This window comes from Anopheles merus, unplaced genomic scaffold, assembly GCF_017562075.2.
Source record: "Anopheles merus strain MAF unplaced genomic scaffold, AmerM5.1 LNR4000526, whole genome shotgun sequence".
NCBI lineage: Eukaryota > Metazoa > Arthropoda > Insecta > Diptera > Culicidae > Anopheles > Anopheles merus.
In genome coordinates, this window is record NW_024428106.1 from 2,284 (window position 1) to 28,972 (window position 26,689).

Below are 26,689 nucleotides of genomic sequence, written 5' to 3' on the forward strand. Positions count from 1 at the left end.
TACAACAATGGACAACTAAAACGGGACATGATATATCGCCAGGCAAATGTAAAATATTTCATATTTGCCATGAACGTCACCCAAAAAGACTATCCCCTATGAACTATGAAATACTATGAACTATGACTATGAAATACAATAAAACTGCCATACCAAAAGGAGGAAAAGCCGGAATAGGAGTCATTTCGACTCAAAATTATCATTAGTTGCTCATTGTGCACCAAATCTTGATGTCGAAGATGTCGACACCAAACAAACTACTGAAAATCGATTGCACCTCTTCAAAAACTGTAGTTAGTTTAGAAATTTTGTTTAATTGAAATTGCATGTTTTCGTGAATTGTTCCGTATATTACAGCCAGCTATTTAGTGATAATTTATCAGACCTACCCCCCATACAGAACTTTTGGCTACTGACCAACGGTTCTCAACTTATTCGCGAAAAGCCGGCAAAAAAGCCAACAACAGCATCAGCACCAACCATATCACAAGGCAGCGATCAGAAGCAGTTGGAAGCTAGTAAGGTATATTACCGAACAGTTTTGGCAAAAGTGGCTTAAGGAATATCTCCCGGTCATTGCAAGAAGGAGTAAATGGTTCAAAGAAGTTGAAGATTTGAAGACAGGATATCTTGTGATCATAATAAGCAATACACCAAAAGACCAATGGATCATGGGGAGGATAGAAAAGGTTCAACCAGAGATGCGAGAGTTAGAGAGGCTTTAGTGCGTACGTCGAACGGATTACAACGACGATCAACGAGCAGGCTTGCTGTTTTGGACGTGTTGCAGGGAAGTGAACCCAACCAATGAAAACTCCTTCGCGGATAAACTATAAATTTACTATAAAAATAGGGTGAGTTCACGGGTGGCGGTATTTTACGACGAAACCGTTCAACCCTCCTGAAATACGCACCGGCAACACTGGTCGGGCGAAAATAGATTAGGCGAAATCTGCCGAACGTCAGGGAAACGGTAAAAGGGTCAGAACAGAAACGACCAGCAGACAAGCGACACCGAATACGAGTGAGATAGAAAGCAGAAGGATCTAAGTGAAGAAATAGTTATAAAGGACGAGAAAAGTGAGTGGATTGAAGCGAGTGAAAATAGAGCATTTGTTAATTTTCATTAATAAAGTTTCAGAACCGTTTTCAAAGGCGGTTACCGAAAATACATCTCTACAGTAAGGTTTTTTTTTGCATGTACCTCAAAAACAACTTTGTTTTGAATTCAATTTCACGTTTGGTCTTATTACAGGTCATCACTTGAAAATAAACTAACTTCTAGCAATGAAAACTATCGACAGAAATGAGGAAAAGTCTTGCACTTTTGTTTCGCATAAGTGCAGCACAAGAACGAAAGGTCCTGTGAAGGGTGTTTCGTGTATATCAATTGAAAATGCTGTATGCTGTACAGCAGAAAGTATCAGAAAGTAAAAGCTTTTGATTCTTTCGCCACTAGTTGAGACTTAGCAATCTCGTGAAAATTGCGAAATGAATGAAGATCAATACCAAGAACAAGATGATTTAGCTGTAAGTTTCTTTGCAATTCCTGCGATGAAAAAACATTGCTTCACTCGAAATTGCTAAGGCTAGTAAAACATAATTTGATGCAACAAAAAACACCCTAAAAGTGAAGGAACTAGAAATTAGAACAGAAGAACTTGCTCCTAAAGAAGGGAGAACATACATTTCAATCAGAAATCGCGGATTAAAATTTCACTATGAATCAATAACTTTTGATCATAATTAGAGGCAACGAATAAGAAACTGAATCTTACAGTGAAATTGGCTACTTGTTGAGCTAAAATGTAGATACATGAGTCAAGCATGAAATCCCAGATTGAATCTTAGTGTTGTTGGTAAAATATTGATAACGACAAAAAATAATTTTTTAAAAAATACGAGAAAAAGTTGGTAATTGCGAGACATTTTGGTACGTTAGCATTCGAACAATCCTAGCAACTGATATAGAAACTCAATACATGTCTGAAAAATTTCAGTCATTTTTCTCATCTTATAGAATAACTCATAACACTGGACCGTATTTTCACGCGAACGAATGGAAAGACAGAATGAAATTTGCAAATAACAAAAAAGAAATGCCATGCCACCAATAGGAATTTCAACAAAAGTTTCATACAATATTATTAGCGTACTGGAAACCAATTCATCCAAGTACAGGAATAAGCCATTCGCAGTTAATACTCAATCATTAACTTCCGAGAAAGTTCATTTCATTAACTCCCAGAGGTTTTGAGTCCAGACCAACGCAGATTAATTGGACTAAAGCCAAACGAGCGTTGCGCTACTTTAAAGATACCGCAGTGTTGAAGCTGAAGCTAGGAGGAGTGGGCTATATCGAAGGTTTCGCCGTCGTCTACTGAGCTGGCGTTCGGTCGGACAGAATGTCAAATTCCGGATTTTATTCAAGCTTAGCAGAGGAACAATCACTTGTAATGCCAGGAAACAGAACTGTGTTACGTTATCCTCTGCCGGAGCGGAATGTGTGGCGCTCGCAGAAGCAAGCAAGCAGTTGTTGTGGCTGCTGAAGCTGATCACAATTTTGTTCAAGATTTGGTCAGGTCTGGAGTGTAAGATGTCAAGTACTGTCCGACAGAAGACATGTTGACGAATCTCTGACGACTTTAACGCAGATTAAAATACAAAAAATGAGGGAGAATATTAACTTACACAGCGCTCCATACTCCAATGCAAGGCAGTTTTGAAAAAAAAAATCCTGAGCGGTTGAGCGATTCCCCTAGATCAGTGTTCTCCAACCTTTTTAGGACCACGTATCAACATGTTGTGCGTGGTCCTAGAAAAATAAAAATGTGAAAATACATTTGCTGTGGCCCAAATATAATGGGAGTATGTTGCGCAGCGACCACATCGAAGGTGGCTGTTTAAATTTATAATTTTAATGTTGTTCTTAGTAGGCAAAGATAGTTTGTAACTTAGAGTTTAAAAGGAGGTAATTATTATAATAAATCAGTCTTACACCAGCATTTGATGAATGCGTTTCTCTCGGGTGAAGGTTTGGGCAAATACTAATTGCCATAAAATAATAATTGCCTTCTCAACAACACTTTACGAAATCAGTAGCGGCGCTACCACGGAATAGACCTCCCAATTCACATTTGAAAAGAAGTAACTAGCCTGGTAGCCCAATACTTAATTTAGTTTGGTGAAGGAGAGTTGAACCGTTGACGTTCCCGAACCGCTTTGCCCGGGAAGTTCTGTTCCGTGGCAGTAGACGGTTTACCAAGCGCTCCAGATCGACTGAAACCTTCGCGGTCGGCTTGGCCGTCGGGCCCGGAACATACTTTTTGTTCAGATCAAAAATTGCAACATTCCACCACATTATTGAAGAAATATAGCTAAAAAACTAAATTTCAATGTTTACTTAAACATGTTTTCCCTGCCAAAAGCTGAGAAAGGTGTTGTGAGTACTCTACTACATGAGGAAGATATACATAATAGCTCTAGCTCAAACAGCGTCCTCCAAACATGAAAATTAACTCTAACATTTTGTTGAAAGTTTAATGTTGTTTGTAATAAAAAAAAGCTCGCGGGAGACAGATTTTTTATGACCGAGTTAAAACATATTACGAAAATTAGAAAATTTAACATTATCACAAGAACCCTATAAAACATAGGAATGGCATCATTGGTTGGCGATATGCTAACGACTCGATACTTGAGAGTACTTGAGATTATCGCCTACTTCCATATCACATTAATGTAATACCTTTCCTCCGTTCTCAAAACAAAACAAGTAAATCTGGTACGTTTTTAGTTGTTTTGGTACTAAATAAGATAAGTTGTTCCCTCAATTAGCTGTGATAAACGTTACTAGTATTAAGCAAAACAGCAATTACTCACCAGGGCAGTTTCACGTGTTTCGGCATCTGCATTGTCCTGAACGCGAATTCTTCATCAAGGTTCATCTGGTACCATGGTTTATTTTAGAACTTACGTTTTGCATTGCTGACTTTTCTATACACCATTATTTCTGTTATCTTCAACGTTCAAACCTTGCCAGCACACGTATGTGGCAAACCATTCTAGCAACTGCGGCATTGTGGCCTTTAAGTTTCCATGACTTGTCGAATTGTATATACAAAAAGTTTTCCGCTCGGCAGCTCTATCGACAGTAGCTCTGTCCCCTGTTTAATGATGATATTATTCGAAATATTTCTCGTTTGCAATAATTCTTCGCGCCACTTGACCGAGTAAACAAGTTTTAATCCAACGGCTGGAAGCCAGTTCTTGCTACAATCGCGATTTGCCTTCATTGACCAAATTAATGTTTTACTTTACGTGAAAATGTCGATCTAAAGTGTACATTTAGGAAAGGATGTTGTTTCGCGGCCTTTTAAAAGCATTTTTAATACGGGCGAAGAAATTGTTATTTGTTGGCAGTAGCAAAATTAAAACTATCCTTCAATTATTGTGCAAAAGTTTGTCAACGGCTACTAGATGTACGTTTAAATTAACACCTCAATTTAAAGCCGTTTCCTTCAGTCAGCACATAATTGCTGCGTCCTGCGGTTAGATAAGGCGATCGCTAGTTTTCTACTTGCTGCCTGAACTGTCTGTCAACGGCATATAAGAGTTGTCTTATTACTTTTACTTATTGCTTAACGCGGTAGAGCTCTCGGTGTGGTCTGTTGGATTTCTTGCATGACTGGCTTCCGGTAGGTCGTTTGAAGTAACACATCCACTGCCACTAAACGGTACTGCGTCGGAACTTACCTGATGATGCAACTGCTGAATATTGAGTTGCGTATTTCCTTCCATACCGCCGCTGATTGACGATGGTGGCGAGGCAGTGGCTAACAAGCCAGTGTAAAGATCGTCGAACGAGTGTGTCTGACTGCTCAGAGACGAAGAGATGCCATCGAACACAGACACCGACGAGGCCGGACTGTCGGCCGTGCCAGGGTAGAGTATCGATCCAACTGATGAGATAGGCGTCCCATTCTGCTGTAACCGATGCTGTTGAATACTCTTGCTGGAAGGGGTTCCGATCGGTGGTTGCTGCGGTCGCTGCAGCTCATCGCCACCAATGCTTATGCCGCCGGGATTGCCTTCTTCCGGAGTGCCGACTGATGGTGATACCATCCCTGCTGCTATGTTATCACCTCCTGCAGATTCGCAAGTTATTTTCATATTGCTACAGTTGCTATTGCCACCCGGTGCGTTAAAGTAGTAGTTGAAATGTTCGAGCGATCCCAGATCCTGTTCATCTGTTTCCTGGTCGCCCACACTAACTATCGGTTGCTTCGTTCCAAACAAGTTATCTAAGCAAAGGTGAAAACAGGCGTAAAGATCGCACCGACAAAAAAGGCGTGCAAAAACGCACGCAACCCCATAAAACCGATCCAACAAAGAATTTCCCCACGTACTATAGTCAAGATCCCCTCTGTTTTATCCCCTTTAAACCATGCTCGAACATGCTAGTTACCTCCGAATTCCCCTTTCAGTTGCTGCTGTTGTGACTGTAGCTGCAAATCTTGCATCTGTTGCTGCAGCTGCCCAAGTTGATACTCTCGCAAAAAGCTCTTGGCGTCCATCGATGAGGCCAGCAGGTCAGCCGATGCAGATGAACTGCTTCCGCCAGAGACTCGACTGTCCATGAAATCAGTTAACGCAACACCGGCCCTGGTGCCTGACCCGCTGCCCGACCCTACCGATCCGGAACCGGGGCTGAGATCAGAAAAGTGTGGCTGAGTGTCCTGAGCCAGCTGTTGCTGACGATGATGCGTCATGTGCTGTGCCTGATGCATCATGTGCTGCAAGGATACGGTGCTCGGCGTAGCCTGAGCTCCCAATATGCCCAGCCCGGTCGAAGTGGGGGGCGATGGTGCCGGTATGGCTGTTATTTGAATGTCGTGTGTAAAGTTTTGCGCTTGCTGTCGTCGCATCTTCGACTCGTTGATGCTGTGTATGGTAACCTATGGAAAGATACAATAAGCGTTAACACCAACCACGTAGACACGAAAAACGAAATGAACAAAACATTTACCTCACTGTTAAGCCGTTGGCCCGGTTGTAAGTTTTGCAGGAAGGCAAGATCGTCATATCGTGTTCGAGTGCCAATGGTCCCCGTGGGCAAGCTTCCAAGGCTGTTGCCGTTGAAGAACGCGCTCGGTGCTTCGTCGTCGCAACAGTGTGTGGCCAAGCTGGTGGATGCATCTGCTCCACCAAGATACGAGAGAGCGTGCGATCGTTCAGAACCAATGGCACCAGTTGCACCCTTTGACAGGATTGACGCATTACTGCTGCCCCCTGATAATATCCTGACGATCCCAGCATACCAGACCCGTAAGCGTTGCCCGGACCTACGGGTGCTGAATGCAGCAAATCGGGCCCCGTCAGATTGTACTGACTGAACGACGAATAATGAGATTCACCCAGTCCCGCACCGATAGTGCCGCTTGCCGACGGTGAAGGCGCAAACATGTCCTGACCGGTGGTTCCATTCATATGTTGCCAGCCCCTGCCAGAGGACGTAGGCAGACCGCCACCTTGCTGCAGTGAGGTTTGTTTTTGCTTCTGTGCATTTTTCATCTCGCTGCCGATGGCGGACTTGCATTTGCGTGGTCCCATGCTTTCATCTAACGCGGCGGAAGAATATTGCTGCAGGTATGGCGGCACACCAGTGCTGCCAGGAATGATTGTATTGGCACCAGACGACACGGCAGCAGTTACATGCGGTGCCGTTCCGCCCGGCTGCTGCATGGCTCCGTGTGTCGGAGGCATAATTCCATTCTCAACCAGGTAGGCTGCATTGAACGGACGGAATCCGGTCGCTTCTGGAGGAGCACCGCCGGACAACGCATGATGAAGTGCAGGGTTGCGTATCGTAAACATTCCGTTATCATTCTTGAATATCGTAGCCGGTTGATCGTATCCAAGCGTCATACGTGCGCCTTGCACGTCCGGCATCGTTCCCGCACCGGGCGGACGCATTCCAGCACTACCGGCACCCATTGGGCCGCCGTGGAACATAGGATTCCGTAGCGTCACAATGTTATTTCCGTCCGTTAGCTTCCTACCTGCCTGCGCCTCAGTAACGGAGGACACAGAAGCTCCGCTCGCGGAAGGCATCTGATCCACTTGATCATGGTCTTTGTTTTTGTTCTTGCTGCGTCGCTTGTTCCGTTTCTTACGATCATTGGCACCTCCTTCCGGCAGTGGGGAAGACTGCTGTTGCTGTTGCTGCTGCTCCTTTCCTCTCAATTTTCCTGTGTTAACCATGATCACCGACTCCTGTCCGACGGCCGGCACGGATAAGGGCGACATTGGATTGACGACAAACATGCCAGGATTCGGTGCACCGGCACCAACACCAAACGAACCAGCCAGCATAGCAGGCGTTGGATCCATCGGTGGTGCAACCGGTTTCATTGGTTCGGTTATCTTACGAATTGATTCGCGCTTCAGGCGTAGCGCTTCCGACTGTATGGCGTCCAGTCGCGTCAATGTAATACCGGGTGGAAGATCCAATCCCTCCGCACGGATGCCACGTCTCAGCTGATCCATAAGACTGTTGCTCGCGCCAGACCCATTGCTAGATGTACTCTCATCGATCGTTGCATTGGAAGCCACATTAGGTTGCCGTGCCTTGCTGTTACATTCCTTTGCAGGGCCAATTTCGACGCAGCCGCGTTGTTGCCCGAAGCGTTACTTACATTCGTCGCCTTTTGATTCGCAATCTTCTCTTGCTGTGCCTGGGCCTGCACCTTTGCCTTCGTGGCTTTGGCGGCGTTTTGTAACAGCTGTGACTGTATTGTAGCCTGGGCCTGCTCGAGCTGGCGTATCATTTGCTTTCGCTGGCGGTTTGACAGACCAGGACTATCTAGCAGGGCACTGATCTTCTCCACCATTGCCTGAGCCGGTGTCTGCTTCTTCGGTCGTGATTCTGTTTCATTGCCATTCACCGTACAACCAACACTTTCGACGTCATCTCGCTTTTGCTGTTCTTTGAACGCAGTGCCTACTGCAACTTCCCGCTCTTGTTTGGCAGCTTTCTTTTGGGTGGATTTTTTCTCTTTTTCCATGGCAGTCTTCTTAGTTTTGTCATTGCCTAGCGATTGGACTGCAATTGCTACGGCCGGTTTGGATTCTTTTTGTATCGTTTTTGTTTCTTTCGCTTGCTCGCACGGCTTCGACTGTGACAGAGAGTTCTGACAGGCTGTACTGTTGTCAACCTTCGTTGGAGCTATCGTTTTAGCTTCTTCTTCTTCCTCGAACTCTTCCTCCTCTACCTCAACGTCCGTTTCCGAATCATCCATATTGAGCAACCGGAAAGCGTTGTTATCGAACTCGGGATCAATGAACGATTTGGCAGCCTTTTTGCGAACAACGGGTTTCACAGACGATTCCACCGACGATGAATTCTCTACTGCCGAAGCAGTCTGTTGCGATTGACCCTTGGATTTTTCCTTGTTAGATGCTTTTTCGATCGCACCATTATCCTCTTTGATCGATTTTTGCGTCACAACTGCCGTTCCCTTTTTCTTCGTTTGTGTTTCCTGAGGTTGACTCTGCTTTGCTTGAACCATGCCCGCCTGCTGTTCCTGTTGCGTTGTCGCCTGTTGCTTTGATTGGGATTTGGTTTGCTGTTTAACCCCGGTTGCACTTCCACTGCCACTAGATACGACGGAATCTTTGCTTTGCTTGCGGTTCAACACCTTGGCACTAGACGCAGCCGCCTTTTGTTTTCTTTTTGAGGTCGGTTTGCACTCTTCGTCGTCGCTGTCTAACAGATTTAGCCGTGCGACAATCTCGTCAATCTCCTCTATTAGCTTGTCCTTTTTGCGTTCCTTTTTGCCGTTCTTACCCTTGCCCGTGTCAGCAGGCGTCGTCGTAGCAACAGCCAATGCCTTTCCCTTGCCTGCCTGTCGGTCTTCTCCGACGGGTGCCGGTTTCGCAGTAACCTCCTTCTTAGCAGGCTGATTATTGAGGGACGCATTAGCTTTGCCCATGCTCCCTGGTGCATTACTAGCTTCTGTCGCCGTTTTTGGGTTCTTCTGCATCTCCAGCAAATCTTTCTTAACCTTATTTGCCAACGAAAGCATCTCCGGATTACTCTTGCGATCTGTCTGCAGGTTTTTGATCAACTCAACGCTTTGGCGCAGCATGCGCTCCTGTATGAGATCATTGATCGATATCGTTTGCTGCTGCTCCTGTGGCTGGTTTTCTAACTTGCCCGCCCTTTTCTTTGATCGCGATGATCGTTTGATTTGATCACTATCTTCGATCTGTACCGTGTCAAGCGGCTGCTGGTATAACTGGTCGACATATTCTTGAATGAGGCGTTTTTCCTGCGGACTAAAATCAGCAAATGGATCCTCAGCCTTTGGCATGCTCTGCCCGGCACTGTTCGCTAGTTTTGCCTTCTCCGTTCTCTGAATCACTGAAGCCGGAGAACCACTGGGCTGCTGACACAATTTTCTTGCCTTCTGATGTTGATTAAAACCATCGCCCGCTCCAGCTGGATCATTGATTGGCACAATCTGACCATTGACGAATGTGTACAAAATTTGATCCTGATCGGGTGAATCTCCCTTTGCCGTTACCGTCACCTGTGGCTCGGTATGGGGCAAAAAGGTACGCTTTATCGTGACCATCTGTCGAGAAGCGGCGTCGTTACCAGCACCTTGTTGGAGCTGTTGTTGAAGTTGTTGCTGTTGTTTTTGTTGTTGATGCGGTTGTTGATATTGTGGTTGCTGTTGTTGTTGTTGTTGTTGTTTGAGATGTTGAAGATGATGATGGAGCATTTGATCTTGCTGTGGGTGCATCTCGTCCGCGTGATGCTGCCGTTTTTGTTGGAAAAGGCTCAGCGTTTCCTGCAGTTTTGCAATAGTGGTAGAACGTACATTGTTGTTCGTTTTTCCGGCTGCTGTTAATGTTGAAGGTGGCGGTGGTAGCATTGTACCAGGCGGTACCCTTCGTCCTGCCTGTACATCCTCTACGGCAAGGGATTGGGCAAGTTTTTTTGGTTGCACTGCATGTTGCGATGGTGGACAGCATGGTGGAGGTGTTGGGAATGTTTCCAGCTTGAAAATGTACTCGGGAATTTCGGTGCGTATGCTGCTAACGAGCACATTTATTGCCGCATGGAGCTCATTCTTTTGCTGCCGATATGTTTGTATTTTCAGCGGCAATTCTTTGCGCTCCTTCTTGCTCAATCCTGTCTGATCTTGTAGAAGCTGCTGGGTCTTTTGCTCCTGCTTCTGACAGTCGTAAAACTTTTGTCGCAACATTTCTAGCTCAGCAATCATTTTCAGACCTTTGTTCAGCTTAACCTTCTTTATCGTCTCTGCATCTTTTCCGACTGTCGCCGACACTGTCGTTGCCGGTTTTGTAGCTGGTACGGGCTTTTGAACGTTTTTATCTGCCGACTGGATGCGGTTAGTTTTGCCACCTCCTTTCGACGTGTTGTTTTGAGCTTTCGCACAGTCATCCCCTTCTATATAACGCAGCAGATTATCGATCGATTGAAATCGATCCTTGCTCGGGGCTGCTGCAGAGGTGGCAGTTTTTGCCACTGTCTTTTTGTTTGCTTTTTCCGTAGAAGTTTTAGCGTTGCCACTAGCTGAAGGTACTGTGTTGTGCGTAGGACAAACTTTGCTTCCTCCTCCCGACGATTTTTCCGTACCTTTGGAGGAATCATCTCCCTCGATAAATCGCAATAGATCATCGATTGATTGAAATCGATCCTTACTGGGCGTCGTTGCAGCAGCTGCAGCGGATTTTACTGTTTTCTTACTTCCTTTTTCGATAACTGCCTTACCGTTGCCATTGGCCGATGGTACTGGGATGAGCGGGGCAGATGCCTTACATGGCGCAACTGTCGTTGCGGCAGAGCTAGTGCTGGCAGTAGTTTTAATGGAGAGCGGTTTAGACTCTTTTGTCACTGCTGCACCACCGGCAGGGGCAGGTTTTTGCTGCAACAGTCGCCTCTGTCGTTCTTCGTCTAACATTTTATCATTCATCATTTGCTGTTTCTGGAGCTTTTTCCGTAACTTTTCACGTGTTTCGTTCGTCCTTTGATTATGATTACACTCCTAAAAAGACAAATTTAAGAAAGAAAAAAAAAAAACACTTTTAAACATGAATCTCTCTATGAATCATCTATAGCTTGAAACTAACTAAACATACACTCTGCCCGAACAGCGTACAGTAGTAGCAAACGCAGGATCCTTCCGCCTTGTCTCCCCCGGTTGCGCCAGAGGGTGCGGTTCCACGATGGCACGATTTTTTGTGCTCCTCTTTCGTATGCGTTGTTGCGCCGCCACTGACAGATCCTGGAGCCGCTGAGCCAGCCGAGGGTTTGGCTTTTGCAACAGTTCCCGCTTTTGTGCCTCCAGCATGCGAAGGCAATCCGCAAGGGCAAGGTTTACTGCTACCGTGCGTTTGTGACGTTGCTCCTGCTGCTGCTGAAGACGCCACATTTGGAACCGCACGAACACCATTGCCAGGTTGCTGCTGGATCGTCGCAGGTACTGGCTTCGCTTTCATCGCTGGCCCATTTGCACCAGATGCTGCTTCCTGTTTCGAAGACAATTTCGTTGCTGCATTGCCGACAGCTGGCGGTATTTTACTGGCCGCCAATTTGGCGAAGGCTGACAGCTTCGCCGGTGTGAGCAGTTCTTCATTCACACCCATTGGCACTGGCGCAAGGAGGGCACCTGCCGAGGATGTTGAGGGAGGTTGTTTCGAGCTTTTATCATTCAGTGCTGCTTTTGATGAAGAAGTAGGTTGGGCCGGTGCCGGTGTCTGACTTTTAGCTGACGGAGGAGCTAACTCAACATCGACTGCCATCGCTCTTTTCTCTCCCGATATCACATTTTCATCTTTCGATTTTTCAACCTCTAGCTGCCCATTTACGACAACAGCGGGGTTGTCTTCTGGAACGGCACCTTGCACATCCTGCTTGAGTGGGGATGCTTTAGTTACATTACTTTCTATGCTCAAGTTAAGTTTCGAGGATTCCGGGGTGCCAGATTGTGTGGTGCATGAATCATCGCAGTTCAGCAGCTTGCATGGGCTGCGCTTTCCTCGCCCTTTTTCCAGCAACATGTTCCGTTCCTTTAGCAGTGCTTTCAGCTCCATTTCCAGCATGCTGTAAAAAGTGAAAGGGAAATGAAATATAAATAACGAACCGCTAACAACGTTACCGTAGAACGTACTTCGTGCGCTGAGTCCACGAGTCTCTGGCGGAGGTGTCCAGTTGTTTCGATAACAATTCAGACTTGGAAAGAAACTCGGTCACACAGGTATTGCAAGTACACGTACAACCTCTGCTTTCATCTGCAATCCCATTCGAGATGCACGCATCGCCTATTGGTTCAATGAAGGACGAAGCTGCTGCTGCTGCGGCTGCTGCCGCAGCTGCGACCGATGCGGCCGAAGTAGTAGAAAGTGAACAGGATGAGGACGACGACGAGTTCGAACTGGATAGGCAGGATGAGGAAGATGACGACGAAGACGTCGACGATACGGAAGAAGACAGTGTTGTTGGGCACGGTGCTAGAAGGGCAGCATTCGATTCTAGCTTCTGCATCAAGCTCTCCCGCATTCGGCTCGGCGAAACGGATCTTTCCCGCTCCCGCTCGAAACATTCCAGATCGAAGGCAATGTCGTTCTCCTTAACCAGGAAAAACTTGGTAAAATACTGATAAAGGACATTCCGCGGTGGTGCCTGGGTGTCGAGTATGAACCATTCAGCCAAATCGGACGCGCGCGTCTTGGGCAGATTGAGGGCCGAGTTCTGCAGCGACCAGAACATATCGACGAACAGCAGCGGGTGCATCTGATCGTCTATTTCTTCATGCCAGCGCTTGTTAACGTTGTCGCAAAACTTGCGCAGCGAGTTTCGCGCCTTCGTGTTCCAGTTTCCCTTCATGATACGCCGCGGTTCTTCGCTTACCGGTTTATAGGTCTGAATCAGCAATCGGGACAGATGGACAGGATAGTTCATGGCGATAATGTTCACTGCCACCCGACATGCGATGGACGAGCAGGGCGCTGCCTGGAAGGAGCAGAATCGCGACGGCTCCAGCGTGCTCCAGCGGTACTGCACTCGCTCGGGCAGATGCTTGAAAATGGCCCACGCAATATGGTACAGCTCTTCATCTTCGCCCAACGTTTCCACCAACGGGTAACACGCCGCCGTGTCCTGTACGATCTGCTTATCGTCCTTTTTCGATTCGTTTTTTAACATCGCACTGTGTTGCGGAGAGGACACGTTTGAGCAACCGTTGGGCAGTCCCGTTTCGCCGCTAGTTAATAGCAATGATGACAACAGTTTCTGACTGTTGGTCGCCGAATCATCCTCATCGTTGTTCGGTACTTTCTTTTCCTGGGTTTCGAGCATCATCTCGATCATGTTCGCGCACGTACACATGCGATATCGCTCATTGATTTCCTTTTTGGGGCGGAATGTAAATATTCCACCTCCTATAATGCAAGTGAGACATACGCATACGCTACAAAAAAAAAGAAAAGAAAAAAACGAAACAGTTAACGTTCATGTCGCTATTGCTCTTCTTTCTAGAATATACTTACATGTTGTGCGTGTTTAATGGACGATTGCAACCGGGACACTTGACGTAATCGCATACGTTCGACAAGCGTGAACTTACACCCGGTATCCACTTCGTCTTGAGGCAGTGTACCACATACTCCCACACGAGCTGCCTGTTCTCCAGCGCTAACCATTCCGAGATGGAACGTTCCGGCTTTTCCAACAGTTCCGGCGATTTGGGCGCGTAACGGGATCCCCGGATGGCCTGCAGCAACGTGTGCACCGTGCTGATACGGTTTCGCCGCTCGCAATCTTCCGGCGAGCGGTGGTAATCGTACAGCAGGGGCCAAACATCGGCCCAAGACAGCGAAATATCCGTCATTTCCTTGTCAAACTTCAAGAACCGCCCGACCAGCTCTTGATACTCGCGCTCGGGTAGCGACCCGCGCAGCCGGAGCATACACTCGGGCAGTATGCTCTGGACTTCATAGTAAAAGTACCGTTGAAAAATGCGCTGGTTTATCAACCACCAGGTGAGACCGAACTTGCCCAGATGACACTGTTCCAGGACGTTCAGCAGCGGGGCGACGGTTCGTGCCGACTGGCGCAGCTTCTTGTATCCGTTCACAATGTAGTTCAACACCTCCGGAGCATTAAATTGACGGCTGCCGTCCTCCGGACTCTCGGTGAACAGATCCTCGAACCCGACGCAGTACACCTGAACAATTGAGCGGAGCTGAAAGCAAAGTAACTCAAAGAGCTGGTGCGGATCCCGCGTGCTCAGCACGTTCGTGAGCATCACGAAGGCCATCTCGTTCGACAGTGGCAAGTTGGACGCGAGCGACATCTGGATCATGTTCTGTTCAGGATAATGCGCATCCGTTAACCACTTCAGCGACGATTTGCTCATCAGCTCCATGTACTGATTGTACAGTGCGTTATCCTCGGACCTATGGAGAGACAATGAAAACAAATCGATATGATTAGCCACTCGTGAAAAAAAAGAAACAAAGGCAAAAATCCCATACTCCGGTATCAGGTCGTAGTACTGCTTCATCAGAAGCTGCAAACGGTCCCAAAGAGAGTTGTACTGGCAGTCTTCGGCGTACAACTTCATCACCACCTCCCGTGAAACGATGCACATACGGCAGCAACAGTTCAGCGGAAACAAATGTTCACTGTGATCCTCCTGCTGCTGCTTCTGCTGCTGCTGATCAGCCCGTTTCGGATTATGGCATTCGGATGAATCGGATTGTGCTTTGCAAACACAGTCATTCTCCGAAGTAGTCGCATCTTGTTGTTTTTCGTGTTCGTCAACGTCGATCACCGTCTTCTGTATCAGCAGCTCCACGTACTGCTTCAGACTGCGCCCGTAGTGACAATCTCCCGTGCATGCATCCTTCGGTGCCGGACCGTTGTCGACGGTAAGGGGCGAACCCTCGCTGCCGTCCTCAATAGGTGTCACTCCCGAGGTGGACACCGTGCTGGCAGTGCCACCGCCGCCGCTTTCCTGCAGTAAAATAGACATTTTCGCACAACCTGCTTTCTATTTTCCCGTCTATTTCACGTCCGTTTCTCAGTCACTTGCACTTTATGTGAATATTACGGGCCGGTATTAAACGCGAGGTAACTTAGTTTCGAGGTCCTCCAACTGCTGTACCGCACACACGCACTCGCACGCACAACTGCACAGTTTTCACATCGGAAAAGGTGCGCACCTACACTTTACGTCGCGTTTAGTCACGAAACGAAGCGGTAAACGAACGCCGCTCAATCTTTCTCGAGCAAGCCCGATTCGTTACTCAATTCAGTCGCGACCGGCGGGGAGAATGCTTGAAACAATTGCCTCTAAAATAACACCGCTTGGCTGAAAGTGACAATCTACCATAAAGTTAGTTGATCCGAAATCACCAGCAAACAACGTGTATTGAGAAACAGGATTGGTGAATGGGATCAGGTTGCCATCGACATCCCATTTCACTGCACTGCAATCTGACATAAGCTTGCAGTATTCATGAAAACTGACAGCTTGAATCATTTGAGAATACATCGTCTGAATGAAAACAAAGTTTCAAAATGATCGTAATATGGCAAGAGCACCACATGAAGTATCTTGAAATGGTGATAAAATAGAATTTCAATGCCAAAAATTGCCTTTCCAACCATTTCTGATAACAATGATTGTGATGTGCGTTGAAAGCAGTCATGACAGTTTACACTGTATTCATGACCCTACCGCTTTCACTGGGGTGCGCGAGTAAACTGAATTGTCAAAAATGCATTTGACGCGGGTAGGGTTTGTACTGTGGGAGAACGTTTGGCCATTATTCATAGCACATTGTTTTGCAACTAGTGATGGGCCCACATTTCAAGTGAATTTTTTCGTCGATAAAGTTATAGGGTAACTGTACCAGTTTACGGCAGTGTACCTATTTTCGGCAGGGTAGCTAAAAACGTGAAATTCGGCCCAAATGCGGTAAAAAATTTCACAAAACACAATTTTGTAGTGAAAGTTTACTTATTTGATATTCACACACGAAGTTTCATATCATTTCATTACGTATTTTTCAAAATATCAAATAAATTGTGCTTTTTTCGGCAGCTTTGTGTCAGGCAATGGTTCGGCAGGTTTTGTGATTAAGAGAATCAGAACAGTAAAACAATGAAAAAGTGGTGTATAATAAAGATTTTATGCTTATTTAATTTATTCTATCTTGTTCTGAATTTTAAAATCACCATAAATAAGTTATATTTCACTTTAAATGCTGCCGAAAATAGGTACACAGTAAATTTTACGACATAAAATGCACTAACTTAAGAGAAAAATAAATATTTGTAAGCCAGTTCGCACCGTACGCTATAACCATCAAACTGTCAATGGCTGCTCTGTTTAAACGTCGCATCAAAATGGCTGTCAAAACGGGCCAAAATAAGCAACATAAAATTGATAATTAAAGTGCTTTTTAACACCAATCTTAGGAAAGTAAGAGTGTTAAATTGCTTTAAACATTTTTTGTACATATTTACATTGATAAAAACATTTTCTGACCTGTATTCGCGCAGCCGAAAATAGGAACACTGCCTGCCGAAAATAGGAACAAACTGCCGAAAATAGGTAACAAATAGTGTAACATACTATGGTAGTTTATCAACCAGAATAATATCACTTGCATGAAAAATAATAAAAAAAAATTATGTGTGAGCTGCTGCACTAGCGTGCCGAAAACTGGTACAGTTACCCTAGGCTTATTGTTGTACGTTTTTATTATTATTTATTATGTAATGTTTTAATATGTGTGAATAAAATAATAAGTGCAAAGAGCAGTTCACAACTATATTAATAATATTGCCCAAGTTATGCTGTGATGTAAGTGAATGAGTTAAAGTAATCGATGTGTTAAAATCATGTTTAGCATATTGACCTTAGCCCGCACTTGATCCATCTTTTTCTCGTCCATATCCCGCTGCGCAAATTCGAGCAGTTTCCAGCGCAGGAAATGTACCAAAATCTGCGCTGGCCAGCGCAGATTTTGGCTGGTCTCCCGCGCTGGACTTCAGCGATTCCTGCGCTGGGTCGAGCAAGTTTAGCGCCATCTGTTGGCGAAATGAACGAACTATTTATGGCGGCGGAGCAAAAAAAACGGTCAAAAAATTTAAAAATATTGGCGCCCATTTTTTCGTCCGCTTCTTCTCCCTCCCTCACCCTGCCTTGCCTTACTTGCGCTTCAGCCCGTGCCTTCCGCCGCCAGCTGATTGGCTGTTGCGGTGTATTCGTTGATACTCATATGGCATTGCGGTTGTGTATTGTTATTGGTGGGTGTTAGCATTTATTAATTTGTGTGTGACCATGAGACGCTGTGGGAGAAGCTGGATTGGGATTCAAAGTGTTATCGGTGTATTGATGGTTTATTTTATTTCGTGCCGCTGCTGATGAGACCATTCGATGCCCGTGACAATCGAGGGTGAAGAAGCCTATTTAAAACAAGCGTAGGAGAACGTCTAACACTAATCTAATATTTTTTAATTTGAATATGTTTCATGCTTCAACGACCTTCTAAGCATCATGTAGCACAGTGTATAGTGGCAATAAAATATTTTTTTAAAAATATGCCTAAATCTGTCTCGAGTTTTCGGGCCACGACACACACACACACACACAGCGCGGGGAAAGTGACCGTTCACTCTATCATGTCGCGATCCCCCTCCCGCCCGGCGCTAGGGTTGAGGATGCTACAAGAAAGCTGAACCAACCGTTCTGCCGATAGGTAGCCGTAATCGATCATGCGTGGAGGGGGGGGGGGGGTGGTCTAGTGGGGGGGGGGTGCGTGCTTGCGCGACTTCGGGGGTGCGTGCTCGCGAGCGCGCTTTCGTGGGTGCGTGCTGGCGTGCGCGCTTTCATGCTCGCGGGCGCGCGTACGTGCGTGTGTGCGTGCGTGCGTGCGTGCTGGCGTGCGCGCGTTCATTCATGTGTGCGCGCGCGCGCGCGTGTGTGTGTGTGTGTGTGTGTGTGTGTGTGTGTGTGTGTGTGCGTGCGTGTGGAAACCCCAAAACGTTTGATTCTGATGCGTACATTTTCATCCACTGCGGCAACAAAGTCCGTGCATTTTTTATCTCGCTACCTGAGAGACAACACAATTCTGCTAGCGGATGCAAGTTGAAACAAAACTTGAATTGAATTCATACAAAAGAGGATTCTGGATTTGTTTATTACGGTGCGCGTATGGTGCTGCACCTGTCCGTCCAGAATCTGGCGGCTTGTTGGCTGGGCAAGCCGGTATCATGACGCCGAGCGACCGGCACTGCCTTGGAATGGGTTCGGCTCGGTAGGTTAATGTCCTTTGGTCGAGTGCATTCCGTGCATTTGTCGCGTCACATCGGTAGCCCGGCAGCATCAAAGACAAGCCAAACTCTTCCCCGGGCGTGGAATGTTATGCTAATTTCTTCTTATTATTATTATTATTGTTGGCGTAATAGCCAGCGCGATCATGCCGGCCATTTTAGGACTTGAGTACCACGTAGCCGGTTTGTCAGCCCTTGCTACGGCGGACGGTTCATACGTGGTTAGAACCCGCGACGGGTATGCTGTTACGATGTGCGGAATGGTGGCGGTGCCGCGGGACAGCTCCTATCTTGCGGGCAACTTGCATACTGTCACACTGTCTCCTACCCGATGCATACGCTGCAGGCATAGGGAAGGATGCACCTCCACAATAAAAAAACACTGTCATGAACCAGCGGCGGATCTAACGGTAGGCGGACTAGGCGGTCGCCGAAGATCTCTAGTCTGTAGTATGCCGTATGTCTACAAGTGGACAGAGGCCTCGTAAAAAAATAAAACAACAACAACAACAACAAGTGGACAGAGTATTAGCGATAAAGGCCCCTGGAAAGATGGTCCTGTGGCTGGAGAAACATTTACCCCCCCTCCCCCATGCCGACAACAATTTTAGGGCCTGTGATGATCGTAGGGGTCCCACTCCCTCCCCCCCCCCCCCCCCCCCCGCGCCAACGATTTAAGTATACTGTTATATCTCCCAACAGCTGTACCCGCTCCAGTACCCCCTCCTCCCGGTCATCAGTTACCATTTACAGCGACCGTCTTTCCGCCTAGGGCACCCGATTCCCCTACTCCGTCACTGTCATGAACACCTTCCTTTCTTTGACCGATCGATCATAACATTCCGGAAGAGCATACATTCGGCGACAGTTTTGCATACACACGCACACTCACACCCATGCGCAGGCGGCTTGGCATATCTGTGTAATCTACACCATACGAAAGCAAAAGCTTAGTGTAATAAAATAATGCTTTATGTTTAGCACGTTCAGTTCGATGGCAGGCCCCAGGGACTGCCAGTGAACTTTCCAATATGCCGATTTTACAATCAGCTTGCGTTCTAGATGCCGGCGGAACGGAATGTTGATGAAAAACAGCGCCAGGCTGAACGTGCTAATGCGAATTAGGGTTCTGCCCGTTGCACAGCAAACCCTCCAGCGTGAGCTAGCGATTCCTTGGTCATTTTTACATTGCAGCGATTGAACTCATTGCGCTTTTTTGGTTTGATTTGTGAAAATGCAACTTCTTCGCTGCAATGTTTAGTATCGGCTTGTTAAGCGCCACAGCAACTCATGAGCATTGGCCACAAGCGAGAAAGAGATAGCGCTATGGAGGGAAAAAGCACGGACGACGGCTGACAGCGATTGGCCGTCTGATGCACCAACACATCCAAACCTTCGACAGCGCGTTCAGGCGAGGGTATGAGGCGGAGTCAGGGACGGGTAGCTCGACTGGCTGCTTGACAAATTTGCCGTTGGAGGGAAAAAGAAGGCATGATAAAATTCTCCGAACGCCATCATTTCTTGCGTCGCTTTGCGCAGCGGGATGTTTGGAAAAGGTGGGCCAATCGTGGGCAAGGTAAATACATCTTATTAGAACTGACAGCTCCGACTGTACTAAAATGTAGTGGATTAACGACCACCACTAGTGTTGGGTAAAGTGCTACTGTGCGCACTGTGCGCACAGCACAGCACAGTGCTTGAAGTGCGGAAGTGCTAGCACAGTGCTAGCACAATGCGGAAGTGCTAGCATAGTGCTAGCACTGTGCGAAGTGTGCGCACTTCCGCACTGTGCTCAGAGAGCGCACTGTGCGAAAGTACTAGCACTGTGCTAGCACAGCCGCTCTGTGCTCAGAGAGCGCGCTAGCACTTCCGCACTGGTTCGAAGTGCGCACTGTGCGCACAGTGCGCACAGCACACTTAGGGCAAAGTGCGTGTGCGCACAGCACACTGAATTGTGCTACTTTACCCAACACTAACCCACGTGGGTTCGAAGTGGCTTTACAGTGGGTTAAGGTCGATTTGGTTATTTGGGACGTTCAATCGCTTCCTTTGCACAATTAAACTAATTTTGGAGTGATACATATTGAGCAAATGAATCACCCGTATATAAAAAGACATACTTCAACAACATTGAAGTGACCGCTTCTGAAGCCGTCTGGTTTAACCCACCAAACTAACAGTGTTTTGGCTTTGGATGCAACTGGATTTTTAGTACAAGAAATTGGTGGCGTTTTCGGTATCTTGATTCATTGGGTTATAAAAAGAAATCAAGAATATTTAATCATTCACATTTTTTTATCCAATACCACCAATTCAATTTAAATACATTTGAGTGTCTTTTACCCGAGTACCTTTTTCCCGCTGTCCGTTTATCCGTGCGGTTAATAAATGACAGTTCAATACAAAGGTGACATTGCGTTCTGAAGGGGATATTTGAAAAAAAGCTTATCAGAGCACATTGTGAGAACAGCACTATATTTCGTGGCAAATTTCAAATATTGCCATAGGAAAAACGTGAAGTTAATAAAAAGTGGGTATTTTTATCGAAACATAAGATAAATTTAAAAACATCAGGAATTTGTAATTAAGAATATCCTTTGATTCATTTTCCGTGTTATTCGCATACCCGGGCGAGGTCGAGTCCCAATGAGCCCGAATAAATGGTGCTCCACTGTAAATTGATATACGACAGAAAATTACAAAACGAAAGTGGCAGTGCTTTGTATCGTCTGAACCCAAGCGCCACAGATTAAGCTTAAACGACTGGAAAATTGAATATCCATAGGAAAAAAATGGAAGCTTCACAGCTTCATTGGTTTGATCAATAGATGGCGTATTACAACTCATCATTATATTGCTATCCTTTTCTTGCAATGTGTTTCGACAAGTTTCATCTTATAATGACCTATATAGCCTTCTAACTTTCTGAGCAAAAATCTATATGAATGGTCGTGTGGTCAGATACGTGGGTATCAACACCAACGACCATTACTCAAATCTCACTTGCTTCAGTGCTGGTGGTTTCTGTTGGAGTTTAGTATTTAAACAATCGTATCGCCGTTCTAGTTCTAGCGATGCATAACTTCAATGCGAAACCATACAACAGTACAGAGGAAATGAGAAAGCTCTCCTCCAAGCGAGGAAGCTCCACAGGTTGGGTATCCCACAAACAGATGGCGCCACCAGCTTTTTGCTATTTTTAGAATGCATGAGTCGTTTGCCGTCTGCTAAACGAAGTCTTTCTATATTCCGTTTAGGTAGAGAATTTGAGGCGTTTAGAAGCCGTTTAGTGGTCGTTTAGTGGATTTGTGGCACTTGGGAAAAGCCTATTAGAGTTGTGTTTATGCTCCATTGCATGTGATTTTAATGAACGTGCTGTCAAATACTTTTTTGGGTCATGGTGCGATTATTTGGATTACTTGAATGGTTTGACAAAAAAAAAAATACAAATACCATGTACCAAAATCGAATAAAAGGTACCACTGTTTACCCGTAAAGACAGGTTTTGTGTGTCGAGAGATTGTTGCTTGGGTTTTTTAATTAAAACGTCAAAACGTGAACTGGACGTTGTATCTCCACATGTCAAAAATTATCAGTGATATGACCTGCCGAACGATCCGGTGACTGCCCGATGTGTTTTCCAAATCAAAACATTCATAGTGTAAATTAAAATTTTGTGGATGAAAATTGGTCAGTCATGTCAACTACACGCGTGAAAACTAGGGAAACCAAAACCGGAGAAATTATTGCATACAGTGATACCGCAATACGGAACAATGCATCTGCAGTGGAATACTGTCGAACCTCGATGGCTGCGTTGTCGGGCAGCACCGCAGGTATTGCAATGTCGAATTAGTCTGGTGGGTGGCTCTTTCATCCTCTCCTTCCTTTCCACAGGTGTGCTTGGACTGACCGGTGTGCTAGGGTTTCTCTTCTACGTGCTAGCAGTCCTTTGCCTCTGGCAGATGCTGCTACTGAAATCCGGCTCCAATTGGCAGAAGTATTTCATCAGCCGGAAAAGCCTGCTTACCCATGGCTTTCTGAGCGGCCTATGCACCTACGTGCTGTTCTGGACGTTCTTGTACGGTATGGTGCACGTGTATTGAGAGAGGCCACAGGTGTGGGACACAGATCACGGAGCAAACCTAACACTAGGCTAATACTTTGGTAAATTATTGTTTCGATTCCAAATACACGTACCATCTTTTATCAACAGCTAATGTTTACCGCATGAATGAGGGGAAAGAACTTGTTCACCTGTGTTTACACATGAGCTTAGCACTGCATTCAGAATAGGAAGCGAGATGAACACGAGTCCTCCTGCCTTAATGGCCATGTTCAGGTGGCTTCCTTTTCATATATAATAATGCTAAGGGTGGAATTGAAATGTACTAATTGATATCACAACTACTTGAAACATGAAACCGATAGTGGGAACTGCAAGACTTGAATAGAAATTTAATGCACAATTTTGTCGAAAAATTTAATTATGTTACATTTAATCACAAGAAATCGTGGTCTCAACGGACAAATTTTCACTTTCGACTCTACGGCTGGCATACCCGGGTATCGGTACAATTTAATTGAAACCAATGCTCTTTCGTAGGTTTTTTGCAGAGAACTGAGAAACAAAAAAAAAATACAAACTTACTATGGCAAATACGACACAATCACCCATTCACAAAATCAGTTACAGCAATCTGTATTTAAAAACAAAAATACCAATTAAATATCCACGGACCACCTCCGGCCTTGTAACTTGTGTAATCTGGTCATATTAACTTCTTCCTCTTCTTAGTTTGACTCAACAGCCGTTGTCGGTCAAGGCCTGCCTGTACCACTAGTGGGGTTGGCTTTCAGTGACTTTTGGATTACCTCCCATAACAGGATAGTCCAAAGTCCTACAAATGGCGACACGGTCTATTTGGGGCTTGAACCCCTAACGGGCATGTTGTTAAGTCGTACGAGTTAACGACCACGAGACCGGGTCATATTAACTAGTAGTACGCAAAAAATAAGAATTTATTCTTATATTTTTTACTTGACGCAACTGTGAGATAGACTACAAACATGGTTCTTTTACCCGCTGCCGATAGTCCTTTGATAAACAGTGTAATATTTGTAATAATCTATTTTCCAGAAATATTGCAGTAAGTTAAAAAAGGTGTTATATCGTGAATATTAACAATTTCAACTGCCTCGTGGTTTTGTTCTACTAGGCTATGTCAGTTATTTTGACCGTTGACCTTTTTTAGGGTCACAATTCATCGACCATAGGTTAAATGTAATGCCCGAAATGTATGTGATAAAACTTCTGACTAAAATCATTGACGTTGCGCATCAAAGCACATTAATGTTTTAATAAAAAGAAAAATATAGTGTTAGTATTCGTAATATTGTTTGTCAATTCATGTTGAGAAACTAAATAAAAAATTATTAAGACATATAATTGGTTCTATTCAGTACTATAACCTGTATCCCCAATAAAAGAATTATGACAAAATTGAAATGGGTTGAAAAATACTCACGAACTAGTACAATGTCAGAGACGGTATTCCGGCAATCCGCCTCGCCTTCCGCTGATTACAGTTGAAGTTTGTTGAAAAGAGAGCAAGATTAAGGCAAATAGAGCGACAGATGAAGAAATAAGGATACAAGAAAATATGGATTACATATAATTCTTCGTAGCGTAACGACCTAAGTTAACGCTGGCCTATACCGGCTACACAATAGTAATAGGCAGTCTTAGCTGTCGAGAACAGTAATGCCCCGGATTGGAATCGTACCGCTTCTGCTGTACCGTGGAGTGCCCACCTGTGAGGTCGTCAAATACACCACCAAGGCTGCTCCAAATTATCACATACTATTTCCCATCCTTAATCGCGGCTTCAAGTATGCCAGTATATCAAATAACAGTGATTTCAATCAAATTAACTTATCATTCCCATCATCAGAATTACTCGCGACCACTGATTGATGTACAAGTCCGACACACGGCCCTCGTTGGCAAGCCATATTATTTACATTTCCCATCGCATCTCCTAAGATTTGTCTGTTGCCAAAACCTTGGTGCAATGAATGTCGTCTTTGTTTCGTCTCGATCTACATCTATCAATTTACCCGTCCCACTACCAGCCAATGAACAATCTGATGACTTTATCTATTTTATAAGTTTTTACGCATTCTCTCTCTCTCTCTCTCTCTCTCTCTATTTCTCTCTTTCTCTCTCTCTCTCTCTCTCTCTCTCTCTCTCTCTCTCTCTCTCTCTCTATCTCATGGTGGTATCTCCCGTCCCGGACACTACGAAACATATTCAACACAGCTAATCGCTATTATTACATCTTCTCAACAACACGTGTGTATGCTATCCGATCGATAAGCATCGAGGCGGAAGTCGAATTGCCGCCACCGGGAAATCATGATCATGAACCAATTGCAGGTACACCTCTCACCCCTCGTAGCAAATGATGCGCGCTAAGCACTATCTTGTCCCTCGTGTCGTCACCCTTCGCGCAAATACCCACCCCTATCGTCATCGTTTTGTCGTTTGATTGATTAAATCACTTTTCATCGCCCGCTTGGACTGGATTTAAGCAAGCGGTGTACGAGGCACGGAGAGAGAGAGGGGATTTCCCTTGACGACCACGATTGTACCGCAGAGCGCACCAGAGCGGACGACCCACCCGGCAGGAGAAAACCACAAACGTTCGCGGCCGGAACAATATGTCCGGGTGGATTAAGAGGCGCCCACCGGTTATTATACGCACAGCGCGCTGTGTAAACAAATGATTAAGCGGAAATAGATCGAGGAAACAAATCAGCTAGCCGCAGCTCGACAGGGGTTTGTGCGGTTAACAGGCACGGGAAACAAACCCTACGCTGCTACGCTCCTTCCGGCTGGAGAGGAGAGTGTGTGAAAAGTAATCGTAATAATATAGTATGCTGTTGCGAGCTGACGCAAGTGTTTTGTTTGATGTTGGCCAATTTGCACTCCTTGCCGTGGTGGTTCATTCAAGCAAAGCAAAGTACCTATTTTGCATTGTGCTTAATCTAATAACATATTTTTAGCAAAACTTCTATTACTGTTTTGTTTCCCATGCGCTTTCCCAAGGCGATAAGTCGTCAGGATGAATACTTTAACCCCTTTCGTACTAGTTCATTAATACACATATTTTAGCGCACCCAAACCCTATCCTATCAACCATGGAATAGGCACCGAAATTAATCCTCCTCGGATACGTGGCAGGATCTCACGTCCAATCAAATTCTAAAGTATCGATTACAAGATGCGCTACACGAACAGTACCGAAGCAGAGAGGGAGGACCCTAGTGCGTTCCAGTTCCGTCCAGTGGCGGAAGGTGGATGAGTGGGTCATTTTTCCAGCGACGTGAAGTAAAATAAACCCCTCCGTGTTTAATGCTGGAAGGAAAGGTTCCCGGTAAAGTCGAAAAGTGACAGCAACAGCCGCGGCAGCAGTTGAAACAATAAAGCCAGCACAAACGGCTGTTTTACCGCCTTGTGTTGTGTGGTGCGCGTTGAAAGTATCGATGTCCACGACTCTTCTTCGCCACGGTTGTCCGCCGACCAGCAGTCACTTGTTTTGATCGCACACGATCGACGGTTGACCCCGGTGGTGTGGTGCCAGGGGGTTCTGCGGGTTCGATTTCCGTCTTCCGACCGATTTACAACAGTCCGCTCCTCAATATCCTGACGGAACGAGTTGCTTTGTACGATTTCAAGGACCGGAGCGGAAATGTTATCATTGGGTGAGACGATATTTTAATAAATGAAACACGATAATCTTCAACCGATAGGGGGTGGGAGAGGCTGGTACAGTGGGTTGAATTGGTTTACCAGGCTGTTTAGTATAGTTTAAAATAAGTGTTTTGAAGAATTTAGAAATTACAATAATTTGAACATTGAAGTAAGGCTATTAACTGGCTGGGTGATATTTCCTTCTCAGAGGGATGCAAGGGCCACTTGGACAGGTTTAGAGCCTTACTCGAGACATGCTGTTAGTATGGTTCTGTTGACTGAAAATTCTTATCTATAGCTAGTTTTTACGATAGACTTAACATTTTGCTACCTTTTTAATATATAACTTTTCAAAGCAGAATAAATTTTCATAAATTTTAAGATTGCGCCAAAGTTCACACAGCTTAATTCGAAGTCCAACAATTGGTGGTACATAAATGATCATATGCACGTATGTGCCACATTTGAGGTGATAATGTGAATTTCATGAACAAAAAAGACAATGACACGTTACAGACTACTTTGAAGTAAACAAAAAATGTCTGTTTTAGCCA

General features: G+C 45.5%; 2 protein-coding genes across 2 annotated transcripts; one reads left to right on the plus strand and one right to left on the minus strand.

Annotated features, from left to right (window-relative positions):
• Positions 1-3,942: 3,942 nt before the first annotated feature.
• Positions 3,943-15,518, minus strand: LOC121602594. The gene is given in 9 exon segments (XM_041931351.1): positions 3,943-5,303; positions 5,468-5,957; positions 6,029-6,291; positions 6,294-7,658; positions 7,661-11,078; positions 11,164-12,136; positions 12,204-13,502; positions 13,582-14,490; positions 14,569-15,518. Coding segments are annotated over 9 exon segments (9,891 nt in total). The 5' UTR covers positions 15,069-15,518; the 3' UTR covers positions 3,943-4,629.
• Positions 15,519-21,959: 6,441 nt separating this feature from the next.
• On the plus strand, positions 21,960-22,594 carry LOC121602596 (ER membrane protein complex subunit 6-like). The gene is made up of 2 exons (XM_041931353.1): positions 21,960-22,215; positions 22,277-22,594. The coding sequence occupies exons 1-2, from the start codon at positions 22,077-22,079 to the stop codon at positions 22,483-22,485; spliced, it is 348 nt and encodes a 115-aa protein (XP_041787287.1). The 5' UTR covers positions 21,960-22,076; the 3' UTR covers positions 22,486-22,594.
• The last annotated feature ends 4,095 nt before the right edge of the window (positions 22,595-26,689 follow it).